The sequence below is a fragment of the Anas acuta genome, chromosome 5, assembly GCF_963932015.1.
Source record: "Anas acuta chromosome 5, bAnaAcu1.1, whole genome shotgun sequence".
In the NCBI taxonomy this organism is placed as follows: domain Eukaryota; kingdom Metazoa; phylum Chordata; class Aves; order Anseriformes; family Anatidae; genus Anas; species Anas acuta.
The window spans coordinates 19,677,598-19,698,601 of NC_088983.1; the positions used below are offsets into that span (position 1 = coordinate 19,677,598).

At 35.0% G+C, this 21,004-nt stretch overlaps 1 protein-coding gene across 8 annotated transcripts in view; it reads right to left on the reverse strand.

Moving 5' to 3' along the window:
• Positions 1 to 798: 798 nt before the first annotated feature.
• FLRT2 (fibronectin leucine rich transmembrane protein 2) overlaps positions 799 to 21,004 on the reverse strand; it is a 72,713-nt gene continuing 52,507 nt past the window's right edge. For all 8 annotated transcript variants that reach the window (XM_068683019.1, XM_068683017.1, XM_068683023.1 and 5 more), the window contains one exon: positions 799 to 19,994. In XM_068683019.1, the coding sequence (XP_068539120.1) occupies positions 17,574 to 19,562 (1,989 nt within the window). In that variant the 5' untranslated portion in view covers positions 19,563 to 19,994 and the 3' untranslated portion in view covers positions 799 to 17,573. The remainder of the gene's footprint in view (positions 19,995 to 21,004) is intronic.

Genomic DNA, 21,004 nt, shown 5'->3' on the forward strand with positions numbered 1-21,004 from the left:
AAAATCAACTCTATTTCCTCCCTAAATTTAAAATTATTTGTGCAAATAAGTTTGATATTGTGTGATTGCCAAATATTCAGTAACAAAAATAAAACAGACCTGGTAAAATATTTTTTTTTAACTTTTAATTATTTTTATACTTAATTTGTATATTGGATAGATTGATTCATGGCTTTTGCAATGAATGGATTTTGTAACTTTTTTTTAACTTCTCATTGAAACAACTCATTCCATCAAGATGTTCCCAACCTCCTGGTGAAATAGGAGGGATATAAACTGCATTTTGTTCCTTAAGAAATAAGTGAAATTTTAAAATCATTTAAATATACAAACAAAGGCTGTATGCATTTCGCTAGAAGTGCTGTTATCAGTGTTAAGTGTAAGTAAATTAAAAGATAAAAATGTAAACATTCTGAAGTACTGAAAATGGCCTTGAATTCAAGGCTGTATAACACAACATAGGTTACTGCATAGCTTTCAAACAAAGGCTCAGATCAAACCTTCTTCTGAGAGGTCCCTCAAAGTATGAGTTAATTAAAACCTACATTAAAACCTTACTATCATGGTCACATCTATTTTGCTTAGCTTACATCAAACTACAGGCTATAAAGTTTCTTCACAAAGACATCTTTCTAAATGCAGAGAGTTTTTCATAAATATTATATTAACCATCTCTTATTGTTTGAACAAAACAAAAATGTGATGTTTTGGTTGAATTACATTCTCCACTATTATTTCCGCCTTTTATTCTTATTCTTTCTGGTTTTAAATTTGTCAGATTTCATTCCTCAACAAGCCTTATGTATTTTTAATTTTTTCTTTCTTTCTTTCTTTCTTTCTTTCTTTCTTTCTTTCTTTCTTTCTTTCTTTCTTTCTTTCTTTCTCTCTCTCTCTCTCTCTCTCTCTCTCTCTCTCTCTCTCTCTCTCTCTCCCCTTTCTCTTTCTCTCTCTCTTTCATATATGTGCCACTGCTGTTAATACAACTCAGAACACAACCTTTTTGATATTCTTTGTCTTTTGTCTTTGCTTACTCTGTTTTTCGGTATTCAGCTTCATCTAGTATAATTCCTTAGATGACTGTATTGCAGCACCACTTCATCATTTTTGGATTGCTTTCTTTCTAAAGCAGTGTCTTGCATCTGCCCATCAGGTTGTCAGTTGTATCTGCAATTTTATTTTTATTTTTAATGTATTTGTTCATTGTTTTTAAACAAGTGCGAGAATAAAAGTTCTCAAAGAGACAGTCAGGTGCTCAAAAATGTGTGAAAATTGATTACTGGATAGGTTGAAAAGACTATAAATTATCCTTCTAAGAGAAAGCTACAGCCTACTAGATAATCCGCAGCCCTGCACTGGGACTGTGCAGGCACTGCATCACTGCTATCTCTCAGTCACCTACAGCATCTTTTGCCTGTTCTCCAGCTACCTCCCTATTTAATAGAGGGTAGGTAATGTGGAAGGTACAGAAAGGCAAAACAGAAATATTGTACTGGAAGTGGGCAGTAAGCCAAAAGAAGGGACACAGTGGAAATGGGAGGGGAAAAAAGAGGGGAGAGAAGAATGGAGAAGAATATGGCACATATGAGAAAAAATCATAGCAGTTCAGCTTCATTGCTTGCTTATGAAACTGTTTTATTGTGGAGGGAGAATTCTGGCTGGGATCTCAGACACTTCAGCTGCTTGCAGTACATTTTGGGTAGGAATTCTGTGATATGGCTAGTTAAATATTCTACAGAACTAAAGTTAATAAAAGGAAACAACAAGAAAGAGTTAAAAAAAAAAAAAAATATGAAGAGAAACGGATGCAGGCTTATAGTATTTCTTTATACATGGAATACCACATCTTCCACATATAAACTGTGCAGACTTCCACATATAAACTAGGCAGAAGGGAAATTATTGAAGTATCAAAAGGAGAAGCTGCTAATATTTTTTTTTTTCTTTAAGGAAAGTAAAGCAGTTAAAATAGAAAACATTTAGATGTAGTAGCATGGCTGAGAAATATTTAAGTCTAAGCTGTGCAAAGCTTTGGAAAATAAACTATAAATAAACTGAAAAATGATTAATGTGGTTTATAGGCATACGTATAGGGATGGGGAGGTCACAGATGTGTGACTAGAATGCATCCTTCCCCTAGTTAAAACATAATTCCCCAAGCTTTAAAAAATATATATTTTTGTATCATATATGAGCTGGAAACACAAGTCACTTTCAAGAATAAAGGAGAAAAGGCATATGGAAGACAAACAGCTGAGCAATGATCAGATGCAAAGCAGCATGTTCTGGAGTTTGGTTTTACTATATTAGAAGACTGTTTTGCAAACAACTTCAAATTGTTTCATTTGATCACTGGAGGAATGAAAGCAAAAATTTTCAATATAAAGAATTTTAGAGCTGCCATACAAATACGCCTTCAATTATGTTAGCTATTTGAAAATTCAAGATAAAATGATTCACTAAGTTTTTCACTTAGAGAACAATATCTCAGTGCAAGACTTAATTGTTTACTTCAAATGTCGATATAGTTATACTTTCAAAATCTGTTCAGAAAAAAAAAAAAAAAGAAAAAAAAAAAAAAGAAAGAAAAAATAAACAGAACATAAGATTAAGACTTTAGGAAAGTCCTGTGAGAAACGTAATCCCATTAGGGAAGCCAACCATCACACTGAGAAGGATAGTGTCTTCTAAAGTGGAATTGGCAGGTTGTAAAGATTTCTCAGAAATAGATTTTCACTATCTATGATCGCTGAATCACTGCAGGCTCTATTACCTATTTTGGCATGGATTTCCGCAGTACTTTTTCTTTCAGGATGCTTTATTTAGACTAAATTTAGACTACCTTTAGACTACCTTTAATTGTAGAGAAGTGGTAGTCGAAAACTAACTAAAAACCAAAACAACTATAACAACAAAGCATAGATTTAATTATGTCTTTAAACACTTTAGGCCGTTTTATAAAGTATAACAACTAAGATTACACTTTTAATTCTTAAATTGATTCTTTTTGATAATATTCAAGACACTCTAAACTAGCATATACTGGGACTGTATTGCAGCATTTTTAATGCACATGCTATCTGTTTTATCCCATAGCCCAGTAATACAGTATTTCCATTGCTAGTAATTGATGACAGGATATGTTCTGAGTTTATAAAGCCTCAGTACTGCAGCTTGTCAGGCTTATTTTGTCTGATCTTGCCTCAGTCTTCCTGGAGTTTTTCTTTGACTTGATTTAGCTGTAACAATATTTTTCTCTCATGATCAGATGACAATGCCTGGTTAGGTTTAATACCCTTTATCTTCTTATAACCATAGCTTTATAGATATAATTATAATAAGTAGTTATTCTGTATGGAATGAGATAATCATGACTCTAATGTAATGCAGAAAATGCAGAGAAATACATCCCTTGTATGATAACAGAAGGCTTAAGAAGAGAAGAAAATAGTTCAGTTCTAAGGGACCTTCAAAGTTTATCTAGTCCAACTGACTAACCTCTTCTGCCCCCCAAAAAAGTTAAAGAATATTACTGAGGGCATTCTCCAAACATCTCTTGAACACTGACAATCATAGAGCATCTGCCACCTCACTAGGAAGCCTGTTCCAGTGTTTGACTACCCTCACAGTAAAGAATTTTGCTCTGTTCGTGCAGATTTTTGCCATTCCCATGCATCCTGTCATAGGTAACCATCTCACCGCCTCAGAAAGTTATAGAGAGCAGTGAGGTCTCTTCTTAGTTATCTTTTCTCCAGGCTAGACAACCCCATTGTCCTTAGTCTCTTTTCATAGGGCAGATCTTCCAGCCTAGCTATATATGGCAAAATAATAAAGAGGAGGCAGAGGACACAGTATAGGGGAATAAAGGCATGGGATGGTAAAAGATATGTCACAGGCTGGCACTAGAGAAACTGTGTCAATAAATAATTCATCAATGGTCAGTTAAAGAAATGCAAACATGGACAAAAAATGTTTTCAGGGATATCAAAATTGACCTATAAAATAGGTAGTAAATTTGGATGTGATGTCAACTAGTCAACTAAGGCCAGTAAAGGACCTTATTCCCTTATAAGCACAATCAGGCTACATGAAGACTTCGGACCATTACCACTTTCATGTCCAAATTTCTATTTTCTATGCACTAGATGACACTGAAGGTTAGAATTTTATAGATGGATTTACAGGAAAAAAAAAAAAAAAAAAAAAAAAAAACACATAACTGACCTCAATGCCTTTCCACATAAATTATTCTAATTTGACAGTGGAGTTAACATGTTGTTGGCTAAAGATATATTTCTGCATTCAGGATTCAGTCCAGAGCTTGTTGACTCTGTTAGAATAATTCTCTCTCAAGAAGTCAGTAATGTGATCCACAGACCATTCCAGCCCTTTTAAGTTCCTGTGCAATCCAGATTTTGCTAATATATTTATTAAAAGGAGATACATTCAAGTACTCTGAATGGATATGGATTTCCTATTAAAAATATGATATAAACTATTATATAATATGTACAAACTGAAGACTTTAGCATTAACTCTGATTCCTTTGTAAGTTCCAAAAGCTTCGACTTTTGTCAGTTTAATTTATAGTCCTAGACTGTTTTGAAGTATAGAGTGCATATAGTTAGTGAACAGGAACCAAAGAATATGTAGCTAAATTCATAAACCAGGTTTAAAACTCCTCTATGATGTTCATGTTGCCCAAAGGGCTCATAAACACACTAGAGTTGTGTTTATCAACACTGATCCTTTTGCTGATACACGTCAGATTGGAAGTTGGACGCACATGTGGAAAGTAGTGTGACACCGAGAGGCATGGTGATGGTCCATTATCCTGTTGTAATCCCCTCCTTTCACAGCACCTGCTTTACTGTTCAGATGTGCACATGGGGCTGCCTGCAAACTGTTCTGGAATCATCAGCAGAGAACTGAAAGGACCTATCATATTTTTTTCTCTCTCCCTCTTGCCCTGAGAAGAACTTGCAAATGGAAAAATTCAACATATACTCCCCATGATCTGCTCCACTCAAGCGGGAAAAACAAAAGGAAAAAACATGTGAGCAAATCCAAGAGAGAATAACCAAAGAAATGTCAGGTCTGGGAGCAGATTAATAAACCACAGGACTGGAACTTAATATGACTAATAAACCCTTCTAAAGTCAGTGGTTTCTGAAACACAAGTTTTCAACAATTATGGGAAATATTATCTGAAGAAAATTGTGAAGGTCGTAATGTTCATTAGAAAATGCAGCTGCACTTTAGAGCAAGCAGTAAATTCTAACATAGGGAAGTTCTTGTTATTTCAGTTATATAATACTCTGTACGCAACAGGGTAATAATGATGTTTGTGCTTTACTCATAACTTTTCTATTTTCTATGGTTATTTCAATCTCATTCTTCAACAGCTGTCAAAAGCTACATCCACATGAGTGCATATCACCCTTTACAATCAATGTAACAATTCAACAATAAATCTACAATTTCATAGTAAGAGCAGCTTTTGAAACACTGATAAATATTGTCTCCTGATTAAACTCTGTTTGCTACATTGGTATCATTGGGAGAAGAAAAAAAAAAAAAAAGTGATTCTAATTTAGAAAATACGTAGATATATAGCTGGAAAAATGTACCTATCAAATATTTGTTCTTCTCAACCCAGACAGAAAATTGTCAGTGGTCTATTAATACAGACCTTTAAAATAATCAGCTACTGTAATTAAATCCCACAGATAGAAGACGTTGCTCAGATACAGATCTTTTGCATATTTACTACAATTATATCTAACTATCCCATATTTGAACAGAATTTTTATGTTTGGACCCATACTTATTTTAAATGAATTTTGAACAAACAGTTTCTGTCTTCCAAATCCTTTTTTTTTTTTTTTTTTTTTTTTTCCCCACTAATACTGCTTTAGCTCTGAAGTTTGGAGTAGCCTATTACAGAAACTTTAGAAACTAGATGGAAATTTGTTACTCATATAATTTCATTTACTAGCAGGGATGAACTCTACGTGAAAAACAATGAAGTTTGCCAGCAAATTCTAGGATAACATGCAATTTATATACCTTTATATTTCTGAATATAAGAGAAAGATTTAGTAATATGCATGCAATATTATGGGTTAAAAATAAACCCTGAAAACCCATAACAAAAAATATTTTAAAATTCACTGACAGGTATTTAAAGGAGAGGTATATCAGGTTTGCAGATTTGCATGAAATCTTGAGTAATGAATAAGGCAGAAGTCCTATGAAAAACACAGTATGCAAATAAACAACTAAAAATTAAAGTAATATGTACCTGTACAGGGGTGGGGGGAGGGATGGGAGGTGCAGAAAAAGTAGAATCTCTGTCCCTTATCCTTTCCTCCTCACCTTGGGAGAGATAATATCTTTATTCCAATTGATGACCTTAGGAAAGAAAGGGTAGATAAGTTTGTAGATACAAGAGGAGTGATCTTGTTTTTCCATCAGGGTTGGCTCAGAAAGCAGTAGTATAGGTAATTGGAGCTAGTTATGGGGCATACAGAGTTTGGCTTGTAGGCTACTACATGGCTAGGCATCCAGTAATTGACCCTAGGCCAGTAGCTCCTGCTCCCAGTCCTTGAATTTGACATTATTGTTTGTTTTAATTATGGGGTCAGGATGCCTAAGCTGCATATGAACAGCAGAAGTAAAGTGTGAGGTTTCCATAATTCATTTCAGCAGCCATATGCAAGGGGAATATCATGGAACAAAACAAAGGGTGTCAAGGTTCTTGCCACGTGTGACATTCCTTACATATTTGTTGCAAATAGAGAACATCCAAAATTGCAAACACTTGCAAATTTCTAAGTCTTCTTGTAATGGCATGGAACACTTGCAATGTGGCTCATTTCAGCAAATTTTTTTTTGAAGAGTTAGAGTAAGGAATTGAGGAGAACAAATGACAATAAAAGGTGGGCAATGGAGAACACTGATCATCTGTGTTGCTTGATGCAAATGCATACCCTCAGGTATGAGGGAGGCCCTCATTTTGGACATCCCACAACAATCCGATACATCAAAAAGTTCTTCACAGCATAAGGTGAAGATACGATATCAAAGGATATCAAAACATCTGATTTTTCCCTGCTTGTTCATACTGAGTTTTTGTTGTATACTGACTTTTCCCACATCCTCCTCTGTCTGCAGTTCAGCAACCACTCAGTCCTGCTATAAAATGATTCCTCAGATGTGCTTTGTGCACTTGAAATTATATTTCACTGCATTGTATCCACTTCCAGGAGTTATGTTAATCTTTTTATTCTAGCACACAGGCTGTCAAAGAACATACATTATTGAAAATATGCTCTCACCAATACTGACAACAAAGTTCTTAAAAAATAAAAAATAAAATATGATATTCTATATCTTTTCTCTCTCTGTGGAGTGTAAGTGGAACAGAAATGATGCATAAATCTAGAGCAAAAGATCTGTATAGGGCTGAACAATTTATACACAGGCATAGCATATGTGTTATATATACATGTATATGTTATATATACATATAGAATATATATTATGTGTATGTCTGAGTATCTAAATATATATATAATAGTTATAAATACAGTGTGCTTGTGTGTGTATGTGCATGTCTTAACATGTGTGCAAAAATGGTGAGAGACAAATGGTGCAGTAGAAAGATACAGAGCAAATTGCTTCTGCAGCAGCCCCAAATTGCAGGCAGTTAAGGAAAGAACATTTCTTGTCTTGTCTTAATCTTAAATAAAAACACTTTTAAAGACAGTACCTTGTGAGGCAACAAGCAAAAATGTGTTCTCTAAGCTAATCATGCTAGAAAAAAAGTTGACATGGCATGGTAGAAATCATGTAAATGCAAGGGGAATTGTAGGATTAGTACCTCTGGATTTTTGTCTGGGTATGGAGAGTTGAAATCACAGTAAATACAGTTTGTTACCTCATGTTCACTGTACTTCTAGAATTTCTGCAGCTTAGTTTTGCTGGTTAATTTTCACTAGTGTTTGCAGCTCAATTATAACTTTTTTTTTCTTTTTTTTTTTTTTTCACCTTATATTGTGACAACTAAACGATAGTACTAACTGCTTAGTTCCAAACATTAAGAAAAAAAAAATTGGAAAAGGAGTGGTAGAGAGTAGTAATAGACATCTAAACTGAAAACAGGAGTGTCCAGTCTGACTTCTAACCTGCCAAGCACATCTGCTGTGGCTTGTAATTTCATTTGACAAGCAGCTACTAATGTTTGCATTGATAAAAGGATAGTCATCACAGATGTGACCTTTCAAGCTTGCCTTGTTACATACTCTTCTGTCAACGTAGTGCTGCACCTGAAACTCCAGAACTTACACGAAATGGTAATTAAAAGCCCACAAAATAAAATAAAACTCATATCCTTCCCTGATTTGATAGGCATTTTGTTGCAGACCTCCAATAAGATGTAATAAAGGTACCTTCACGGGGTCCTGTACAAACCAGAAGTTCTGAACAGGATCTGTACTCTCTGTTCCCTACTGAAAAGCTCCAACTCCAATTCTGCCAGCTTTCCTAAGTCATCAAATAGAAATGCCGTGACTCCAGTTATTTCTCTTCTGTTCTGGACACTTAGTTCTCTGAGACATCTCTGTGAAGTAGCTGACCTCCTTCTTGATCGCTACAGAACACAGATCAGATACAGTCTGTTGTATCTGAGTGAAGAAGAAATACTTGTCCCCTTCTCTTTGTACAGATACTGGTAATAATCTGTAATAACTTAAACTATAAACATGAAGTTCTTATAACCACAAATCTAAGATTATCCAATCTTCCCAGCAAAACTTTCAAACATGACTGCTGTAATTAAATGTTGAAAAATAATGAATTTAACCTAAAATAAATAGTGAAATCCTTGAATATACATATTTTTTTTCTTAATTCAGTCTTCTTACATTTTAAGTCTTCTGTGAAAAAGAAGGACAGTCTGGCCATTGTTAACAGAAACAAATTTAAATTGGCTCTAATAACTCAATTCCATTTTCCATTTGTTCTTAATGTTAAATTATAAAGAGGAAACCCAAAACCAATAGAGGAAGGTATAGAAATATAGTTAACTATAAGTTTGTCATGAGAGCAGGTATCTCACAGAGAAAGTAGACTACCTAACTTTTCACATATGACATTATATCAGTGCATGAGAGACCTCATGCATGAACATGAACATCATGGCCAACTAGATCTGAGACCATGAACCTGATGCTACTCCCTGTAATCAGGCAAAAATAAACGAATGACTTCAAGACTAGAATACCTAGTGAAAGTGAAAAGCTGCCTTGACTCATTACAAGCAGAACGCATACTTAGTAAGACATTTAATAAGTAAAGCTTCAATACTTTTTTTTTTTTGCTTGTTTTGAAGTTTTCAGCTGCACATTATTAGAATAACTGCAATAGTTTGGAATATCTCTCCCTTCTCAGATTTCCATTTCCATTTATTTAAAGTCATATATGTGTGGAAAGTCACACATGCTTTTCAGCATTTAGTAGTAGTATCTAGTACTGGTGAGGAAGGATTTTTTGCAAAAACAAAAACACTGAGTTAATGTTTATGAATTGCTTCTGCAGTCCTTATTTACAAAGACATATTAATGCTCTACTTGAATAAATTATGTTCACATTAACATATACTGCAGTACTTGATTTCACAACAGCTTTCAAATTTTCTTAACATGTTTCTTTAATGGGGAAAAATTCTTAACATTTGCATTGTAAGTCAGAGAGCAATGAATTACATGCTAGTTCCTGAACTGTGAATACACAAACCAGTTTGTGAAGATATATGAGGTCAGGCTTGTAAGACTCATTTAAATCATTTGACTTTCAGGTCAAGCCAAAGTTTGAAATTCAAGTGAGTGGGTTAGAAATTTGGAAGGACTTATAATAACTAGAAACAGACAGATATTCTAGTTTGCCAGTCATCCTTTTCTCCACTTTTTTTTTTTTTTTTGTATTGTGCATTTCTTGTAAATAATATATTTATTGCATTTTCTTAATTCTATTCATTGAAAGGTATCACAGGTATTTCTGAGAATTTCTTTGTTTTGGAATATTGTATATGTTTTAGAAGTGGGCCTAAGTGATCTAAAAATTGCAAAGGAAATTTAAAAAAAATAATAATAATAAAAAAAAGGAAAAATAAAGTTATGTTACAAACTTATAACTATAAAAATAAAGAGGAGTATCTCTGCATTCTGTTCATCATTACTACTATATTTCATCTTCACTGGACAAAATTTCCTTTTCCTTCATCGGTAGTCTGTTTCAAAGTATAAAAATTAGGTTATTCCATTCTTTAGGTACATTTTTTCCAGTCACAAAGAATTTTATTTATCTGTGAGATCACCAGTTCAAAGTTTCTAGAAGTTGAAATATTGATTTCACTTGAGAAATACAGCATTTTAATGAAATGTTTCTGGCAATTGTGCTTTTCAAGACTAGACGTTCACCTTAACACATTGATTATTATTCAGAGATGTCTTGCTTTTGCACAGAGCATATCCAAGTTGTAAGCACAACAGTTCATATGAGTTGGATTTTCCATAATATTTTATATGTCTTCATTCTTCAAGGCATTCTATGCTTGGAAAAACAGGATAGTGTAATGAGCATGACTTTTGACTTCGTCACTTCTATGTATGAATAAGGTAAGTAATGGAGCAATTTCAGAGAGACAAGATTGTACTTATTCTATATGAGATGCCCCCACAAAAGTGTAACTAATATAAACTCACACATGCATTTTTATAGTCACACGTTAGCTAGCATATTGAGTTTTAAACAGAAAATGTGTCTGTACGTAAAAGAACATTCTTGCTATGTTCAGTGGCCTATTTGGGGATTTTAAATTCTACATTTTGCGTGGCTTTGGACTGGACAATGTTGTGCTGTATATATTTCTCTCTTGTCTCATTTTCTATGAAGTATTTGTATTTCACTCCACCCCTACCTTTTCAAAAGAGATAGCAAGCTTATAATGCAATGCATAGGCCTTCTGTCTTGCTTGGAAAATGTATTTCGCATGAGGATACTGTGTGAAATAATGTGACATTACACAATATAGCATACTGGATTTTTTCAATAATCCTTCTGACATATTCCTATAAATATTACGATTTATAGTTGAAATTAGTGGGGCAAGGAGTACATAACACTGTACTAATTTGTTTTAAGAATGTAAATTACAGTTAAAATATCATCTACCTGTGTAATAGAATTTTTAGTGGTTCTTTTTGAGCCTTTTTGACATTGGTACTTCAAACAGAATTAAAATATTTGTTTCATACTTTAATGACTGAATGTAGTCTCTCCTTATGGCACCATAACTTTTCTTATATAGAAGCATGCTATTTAAAATGAGATAGTGAAAAACGTTGACTGAAAACTGTTGAAATATACTCTTCCATATGGTTGATTTGAGAGTTCCTCTGTAGAAAAGCCCCAGGAACTTATATACACACACATGTATGTGTACAGCTACAGAAAACTAATATTACAACTAAATAAATGTAAATATTGGTCTCTACTAAGATAAATCACTGAGGGATATTATTAGATTATCTGTGTCTGTGTTTGTCAGGTTTTTTTGAGACAAAGAAAACAAAACCATCGCTTGAAAATGATGATGCAATTATTTTTTGCCAGAATACCAAAATAGTCAACAGTGTTTATATTTCTATTACATCTATTCTCCACCTTCCCATGGTAAAACAAGAAGTTAACTTAGGTACCAGGGTCTAAGATGTCTCCAAATTCAGGGAAGCATAGTAAGGGGAGGAGAGAGTAGTGTAGATGTGGATGTATTGCACAGCAGATATTGTAGTTTTCCATGGCATTCAGGGTTAAGACAGAGAATGAGACAATTTACAGAGGAATTTTGACACTCAGCAGTATTACAGTTCTAAACTTTAAAATGACTGTTTGTAACATTCAGTATTTCAGGTTCTGTCAATGCCAAAAAATAGTTCCTGTATATGTAACTAGATTAAGGAGAATTTTCATTCCCAAGTACCTATAGCATCTTTTCATACATACTGTATATATTACCATATATGTTAGGTATAAGATATACAAAAATTTATTAAGGCTTATGTCTTAATGTTGTGCATTCTGAAAAGTCAAGAACGATTTTGAAGGGAGAATTGGGAAAAAAAAAATCACATTTCATTTCAAGGAAAGTTTAAATGGGTAAAATGACAGTTTAAGATTGTCAAGGACGAATGTCAAATGCATTTTTTGAATGACTATGCATATAATGGGTCACAGCTTCCATATATATATTTTTTATAGATGTGTGTAGTTGCTTAAGTGTATCTACTAACTTCAAACACTGGATTACAATCTGTTCTTGTTTTACAGTGCTTTCCTATATGCATATCAAAATAAATACCTTATAAACATAAGATTAAGTTTGAGCAATTGAATTAACAAATGGTTTAACTCTTTGACAGATATAAGATGAAAATATTTGTCCTTTCAAATCTGAAGAGAAGGTGGACATACAGTAAAACATTTGAAAATATTTCCAGGACTGAAAGTACAGAAGTTGATATTTTTCTTTTTCTGTTTTCCTTCTCAGATGTTCACATCCTTGTTTTAATTAACTTGTTCATATAAATACAGTAGGATTGTTGTATTTTTTAAATAACTCTTTACTGAATATGTCAACAAGATAATATATAGTGTATAGTGAGATTTCGAAGTTAACAATGCGTGCAACATGGCAGATTGCGGAAAACAGATAATGCAGACTTCAAATAATCTATTTTTCCATGTTAAAGACAGAAAATATACCAAACACAAAACAGAATCAAGTGTGCATGTTTCAGTTAAAATCAGTTTTATGAAAGATCTTCAGATATTTGGGACCAAGTGACACAACAAATTTAGTAGCTTATGTTTCTGAGAGGATCAGAACTCAGCTCTCATGAGGCACACTTCCACAGAGCCCCAGCCAGATCCCTTTTGGACTAGTTTTCCAGATGGACCACTAGCCAGTGTCCTTTTAAAAATCAATACATTCTATGCTGTACAAAATTTAATGCCAAATGCTTCAATAATGCCTGTAGTATCATGTAGGATACAAACTGCCTTGTTCAGCAGAGTTCAGGGAAGGAGTGTTCATCACCTTCATTGGATTATCTTTGTATTTAGAAGAGATCATCAGGCAGTATTTGATGAGGCTTAGAGCCAGTAACATTTGGTTTTGGCACATTCTTTTGTTGTTGTTTGTTTTTCCACTGAGCTAGAAAGATAAATTATGACTAAAACCATTATTCTCATGCTTTAAAGGAAAAAGAAAGAAAAAAAAATTAAAAAGCTTTAATATTTCCATGGTATAATTTAAGTTGAATAAGTACTATAAATGGAGAATTTAATGGGAGTTAACCACTTCACTGTCAAAAGCTGAGCCTGAACTTTCATTTCAATGTCATCAATAAAGTGCCTTATGTAGACCCTTAAAATTGTAACAACAATACAATATGCATAAGTACTTTTGCTTGCAAAATTAAATCAATACTTTTCTTAGAGGGAGAATTTTTTTTTTTTTTTTCACTAAAAGAGAAAATGATTGAGAGAGAAATATAGTTGATCTATTCTAGTAGCAAATAGCATAAGCTATTGCACTTTTCTTTTATCATCGCATCCATTGTATTTCTTTATTGGCTTACAGAAAAAAATGCTAATATATTTTCAATCAAAAGTAACTCTATGCCTAAATATTCGTATGAATAAATTCAATAACAGTGTCTCCAGTAAAAACCAAAAGTCCATGCATCCATTAGGTGTTTGTTTCTGCTAACAAGCTACATGCAAGGAAGTGACAGAATCTGTGAAAACAAGGTCCAGGTTGTAAATAAGTAAGTCTTCAGAAGGAACCATAGCACTGGACAAAGCAGTGTTTTGATACCAGTTTAACACAATTTCTCTTATACTCTCATTTTTTTCCACTCACCAATCTTATCAGCTATTAGCATTTATGTCAGCTATTAGCAGCGTACATTGGATGATAGATGAGATGTTGCATGTAAACCATTCATTTGTACCCAGGTTCAATGAACCCTTGCAAATCAGGACCTAGAGTTTTGGGGTTTCTAATGAGTTGTATATGCATTCATTGAGGACTACTGCTCTATAGTTCTCTTTAGTTATTTGTGGTCAGACATTGGTACTAAGTGAAGATGTTCATAAGCACAAGGAAAAAGCTACCGATTATTAAAATTTATATCACCAAAAGATCATTGTCCATTTTTAACTTCTTCCCCCCCCCCCCAAAAAAAAAAAAAAAAGTTATCTGGTGAAAACTGCTCATTATGTATTTGTCTAGATGTGTTTTTAAACCAAGCCACAGTTGTCTGTATGACTGACACTTCGAAATATCCCAAACTCTGCTGTAGGTTGAAATAAATGAAATCTTCTGCAGCTGGGTAGCAATTAGAATTGGAAGAAACATTCTTCAAATGCAACATATGACCTTTTCATTGACTACAGCTGTGAATTTGTTTAAATAATACTCCCAGCTCTATCCAGGAATTTTGGTATAAGTGGCCTTTTACTTTTTTTTTTTTTTTTTTTTTTTCAGAAGTGTACTTATTGAAAAGAAATTTTGTCAATATCACATAAAAATATATCTTTGTCTTCATACCAAAAAGAAGCATAAACTATGCTGTCTTTAATATCATTTTGATTTTTTTATCTAGGTAAGTCAGTAATACTCCAAACATATATATATATATATATATATATGTTTGGAGTATATATATATATATATATATATATATATATATATATATATATATATATACACACATACATTTTGTCATCTGAGATTAACCCAAAGAGTTTGTGAATGTCTTCTGTTTTTACCCTATTAGAATAATAACCACATTTGTTGTCTTCAGTTTGGGCTTGTGGATCTTTCACTTAGAGTACAGCTGAACTCCCTGAATAAGAGTTTTGCTACAAATAAGGCGCCTAACTCCATGGTATCCTGAGGCCTAGAACAGATGTTCAAAGGAGTGTAAAGATTCCTCCAGCATCAGTCACTGAAATATGAAATGTTAGTATGTACATACATTCAAAGGATGCCTTTGAAATCAAACATATAGCTAGTTATTTCAGTGAAATTAAATGCTACATCCACACCCAACAGGACTCTCTGTCTCTACTTAATCTCACAAAAGCTTTTATGGATCCAGCATGCAATGGAAGCATGCAGAAGCACAACTATCTGCTGCTTGTCTTCTGGGCTTTGGCAGCTAAAACACATTGAATGAACAAAATAAAGTATCAACCTTCCCATCATAATCTAGAGCAAATAGGTCACAGATAAAAGACTTTGCATAGACATCTCTACCTAGAATTACACCATTGGAAATCATATGGCAGCTTTTTATTCAGCAAAATTTCAGTGACTTTACTATAACAGTAGCCACCCAGGTTGCCTAAAATACCTGTTATAGCTGAAGAAAATAGCAAATATACAGAATATAGACTGGAAATTCGAATTGTGATTCTAAAAGGTGCTGGGGGGAGGATGCAGTTCTTCGTATAGTGACTGTACTTTGCCATTGACCATAACTAGATTTATTGTGTTTTTGCAGAAAATGAGTGTTACACAATTTGAATTTGAGAAACCGCACACTCACAGACTGCTGGATTTCAAGAATGAGTTAAGGAAATGAGCAAAGGAAAGGATTAAAACCCTCTCTCCCAACATAAGCAGTCTCATAAAGTAAAAAGTCTAAGCATTGCAATGTGAAAGTGCTCCAGCTTTTACTGTCAATCCACCTCTAACAACTTATCTCTAGTTGGTCACTGTATAAAGTTTTCTCTTTGGTTCCCTACTCCCTTAAAAAAAAAAAATCAACTTTATTTTTTCCTCTTTTTTTTTTTTTTTTTTTTTGTGAACTTTTCCCTGCCCCTAAGTTCAAGAGAAAGTAAGCTAAAAAAAAATGGTGGGGAAACAAAAAAAATAAAATATTTTAATTCCATCACTGAGCTGGCAAGAAAGTCAGAGTTCTTAGCAGTCACAGATTTAATGAAGTTTCTTGAAGATTGTATAATTTTGAGATCAGCATCATGGTTTTAATACAACCATGGTGTTTCACATAGTACATCACTTAGAAGCGATTCCAGCTGTAGAATTTGAGGGAATAAAATTCTAAGCCCACCTACTGATTTTAAAGCCCATATCATTGTGGAAAACTTCCAAAAAGCTTAACATAAAAGAAGGGTAATTTGGAGTGACAGAGTATATTTATGTTCTAAAAAGTCCTTAGTTAGTGTTCATCTCTGCTCACTTGAACAGAAAGAAAAAAAAAAAACAAAAAAACACTAATTTATACATGATTTTCCCTGCTGAGTGTAGTTCAGTTCACAATAGGCCTGCTGGCCTTTCCAGTAATAAATTGTAATAAATTAAGATTAAAAATTAAAAATATATATATTTCTCATTTATCTTTGTTTGTCTGTTTTTCTTACTTCATGCTGAGCATAACTCAGACCTCTAAATCAAACAGAGCTTGAAACATAAAAGTCAATGGCAACCTTTCCATTGGCATTATATTTTGCAACGTGTTTTCAAAATTTGCACTTCTAGACTGCAAATTCTACATGAATACTGCAGAGTTGGGAGTGCTTAGAATTTCTCTCTTTCAGGTTTCACCTGAACATTCTGTGTCAACAAATGCTGCTTTATTAAAGAGAGGTGCAACCTAATGACAGCTATCTGTTACATACTGATAACCTTCATCTCCCACTGAGACGGGTCAAAGAATGCCTAAAGCCTCTTAATCATAATGAAAACCAGGAACAGTTTCTAACATAAAAGTATATGATACTGGGGGACATTTTCAGAATAGCTTTTGCAAATAGGATTCAAGGTCACTTTGAGTTTGACACCGAGTTCTGTCTACCTTTCCTATTCCAAGCATATTGGGGAAAAACAATCATACAAGAAGTAGCCTTTTTTGGTAGCAGTCAGAACTCCAGCTTTCAGTTGGAGGTAGGAAATACAGAATTGACAAAAGGGAAAAGAAGTACTTTAAATTGTTTGAAGTTGAACAGTAACTGCTGGATTTGAGTCAAAAGGGTTGTACCCATTTTATCTGAATTGCTTTTGGCCGTTCCTAGTGACCCTGTTTTAATATGCACTTATTTTCCTGTACTACAGGACACCTAGGAACTTAATATCCTTCAGACAGCTTCGACAGCAAAGTGGTTAATGTTTGAAGAATGAGTCAATCTTTCCTTTGCCGTGACATTGGGTTCTTATTGTACAACCCTGTACAGTACTTAGCAATATTTTTTAAAGATTTAAAAAGCAAAGAGTTACAAAACCATTTGCAATTAACTTGAAATAGAAAAGATAGCACTTTTTTAAATCCTATTATATAGTACACCGTATAAATTACAGAGTATTCAAATGCATAAATGCATCTGCGTAACATTTATCAAATGTAATTTTTTCATTGTTGTTGGGGGGATGTTACTTTTTCAGAGTTTTTTCTCTTTGTCCTAGACACCCCCATCTACCCACACTATCACGTATGACAGTGCTCCAGGTCTGAGACATTGCTGTTACAGTATCGCATGTTGTTGGGGATGTGGCAGTCTGTGTAGTTAATGCCCCCATTTGGGGTATATATGGGCTGCAGTCTGAAATCTCCTTTAAGGAGCTGATCGTTATTTAAGGAGACAATCTGGAAGCTGGTTTCCGTCATCTCCAGGATGGAGTTGTCCTTCTTGGTCCCTGCCTCACAGTAGTCATCTTTCCGACGGCCCCGGTTATATTTCCACTTCTGGGAGGTGTAACGCCCCTTTTTGTGCATGTGCCAGCAAAAAATGCTGAGCAGGACCACGAGGACAAATATCACTGCACCCCCAATCAACCCTGCCAGCAGAAATGGAGAGCCCAGGTTCTGAGAAGTTGTCTGCTCATGGCTGGAGGGGATGTTGCTGCCATTGTTCAAAAAGGAAGCCTTGGTTGTGGCTTCTGAACAGACAGTGTCTTCTCCTGTTCGGTAATTATTATAAGAATCCAGTGGAACCAAGCAAATCCGATAGGTGGATTTGGGCTCCAGATTTACCAGACTCAAGTGTTGCTTCTCACCACTAACTATACGCTCCTGAACAATTCCTCCTACCAGACTATGGCCCATTTTAACCCATGTGAGTTTATATGCCATCACGGTAAAAAGAGATATCCAGTTAACCTGGATGCAAGTGTCATTCACAAAATGGATAGAGAGTTGAATCCGTTCAGATATAGGAGGTGTCACCCTTTCTCTGTCCTCCCTGTCAGGCACAGTGGGGAGTGTGACTATGGTGGGAGTCAGAGGATTATACCTGCTACTTGGGGAAGGAACGGATGAGGGGGAAACTAATGCAGTTGGCTTGGCTGTAGCTGGGACTGGGGTGATGATAAGTGGCAGACCAGGAGTGGTGGTGGGGCATGACAACATATTCATATTGAGTTCCCTGACCGCCATACCTCGGACCTGTTCTGGTCGCTGGCACATAAAACCCCGTACATTGATGGAAGAAGGAATAAATTTGAGCCATTCAGTGACCCACTTTATACTGCAGTCACACAACCAGGGATTATTCCTTACAGTGAGTTGTCTCAGGTTGTGGAGATTATCAAATACCCCCTTTACCAACATCCGAAGCTGATTGTTGGAAATATCAAGACGTTCCAGTTTATGAAGTTTTGAAAAGGCTGTAAGTGGTATATGGGTTATCTGGTTGTCCTGCAAGTAGAGCCTTAGTAGATGTGTACCTGGAAGATCAGGAGGAGGGTAGGTCAGTGAATTCCGCACTATTGAGAATTCCTTGAGCTTGGAGAGGTGGCTGAAGGTGCCTTCAGCTATGCCTTTATTAGTAAGGAGATTGCCATCCACAATCAGACGCTCCAAACTTGTAAGATTCTGGAAGGCCAGGTCTGAAATGACAGCAATGCGGTTTTCATCTACTCGAAGTTCTTGTAAGTCCACTGGAAGGCCTACTGGTACACTGCTTAAGTGATTCTTGGACAAGAACAGAAGCTTGAGGCTGATGGCTTCCCGGAATGCCCCATCCTCAACCCCAACAGTGGAGATGGAGTTGTCATCCAGGTGCAGTTCTTCCAGCTTCAAAAGCTGAGCAAGGGCAGCCCGAGAAATGGTCTGAATGTTGTTTTCCTGCAGGTGGAGAACCCTGACATTCTTGGGCAAGTTCATGGGGAATTCATCCAACTGGTTGCCATACAGGTAGACTGTGTGCACAGACTGAACATTGTGCAACTCTGCAGGAAATCCAGCATTATTAATTTGGTTATTGTGGAGGTAGAGGACGGTTACACCCTCTGGTATCCCAAGAGGCACTGAGGTCAAGCTTCGCTCATTACAGTAGACAAAGTTTCGGTCACAGCGGCACACTTTTGGACAAGCCACAGTTTTAGAGACCTGCATGTACAGCCCCAGGGAAAAGATAAGCCATGATTTTATGAGAACAGCCCAGTCTGTGGGCCACATTCTAGTCCAGAAACCCATTTCTAATTTAAAGAAATAAAGTACCAAAGCGTTAAAGAACTGATAACAATAATAAAGCACAGGTAGCAAAATCTCAGGTCATTAAAATTGACTCCGGTTTATGTCCAGTGTTCAGGCGGAGATAAAGTCCTGCAGGCTAAGTAAAAAATAATCCTTTTACAGTTGGCCCACCTCCTACTCTTAATAAGAAAGCCACAGTCTTATTAGCCAGGATTACAAAGTTTGTTGTAACCTTCCTCCATGTGTGCTGAAAGAAACAATAGCAGTATCTTTCCAGGTGAACAACCAGTTAATTTAAAGCTACCAGAAGTTGTCTAAGTATGAGTTGCTTGGAAGGATAATATTTCCTTTGACTGAAGTCTGTTGGTGTTACACTCAGCTTTCTGAAGTCAGCAAAGTTCTCATATCTGCTATCTGCTGGATCTGGTCTTCCTGTTAAAGAAAAGAAAAAAGAAAAAGTTGAATACCGTGAATTTTTTAATAGGGAAGACCAAGCCCATTGGAAGACTATTCTAAGGCTATGCTCTTTATGACTTTCTGGGAAAAAAAAAAAAGGCATTAATATTAAACATTAGCTTAATATTACTATTAAATAATCTTGAAATAGATTTGATGCAAAGTCATTGCAGTGATTGAAGGACTTTCAGGAACTTAAGTGAAGGCTAGATCTATCAGCTCTGTTTGAATATTGTATCTCCAATCTCTGTCTTCTCACAGTGTTTCAACTCCTAAAACTTAAACATTTTACTGGAAATTTTTGCTTAACATTTTTTTTTTTCTTTCACAGAACCACTAACTCCAATGAGCTGCATTCACTGCTGCCTGACAGACTAGACTCCAGACTGTCCTATTTAATCACACACTGTGGTTGTGTTTTTTTTCATTTCCTACCAGACTCTGGAATGTTCTGGCCCTATTTGCATAAAGCCATCGTGTTTATTCACCTCCAGTCTTGCACACTGCAAGATTATTGCAGCTCACTACAGTAAGCTAGCTACATATGAGGGGAATCTTTTAATAAATTATGGTAATCTACAAGTGCAATATACACTGCTGTAAGACATATTTTTGCTAAAACTATCATCTTGATATTGCTTCTAATGTGAACCGTGCTGTCAACAGACTTCAGAACTAACATTCCACTAAATGAAACTGGCTTACATCTGCTACATTAGTGTTTTAGGATATCAGCTCAGACTACAGCAGTTTTTTCTGGAAAGAATTTTCTTTCAAACCACAAAGTTTAGATACTTTTAACTTTGCTAAAGTGTAGTCTGAATGGCTTCATACACAAATTTGTTAATTCTAGTGTAGATGAGCTCTCAGCTTTTAAGCATACTTTTCAACTTTAACCTTCCAAGATACTATTTGTTATTCAGATCTATAACCAAACAATTCAACTCTAAATCATACAATGGAAGATACTGTATTGCTTGATGCTA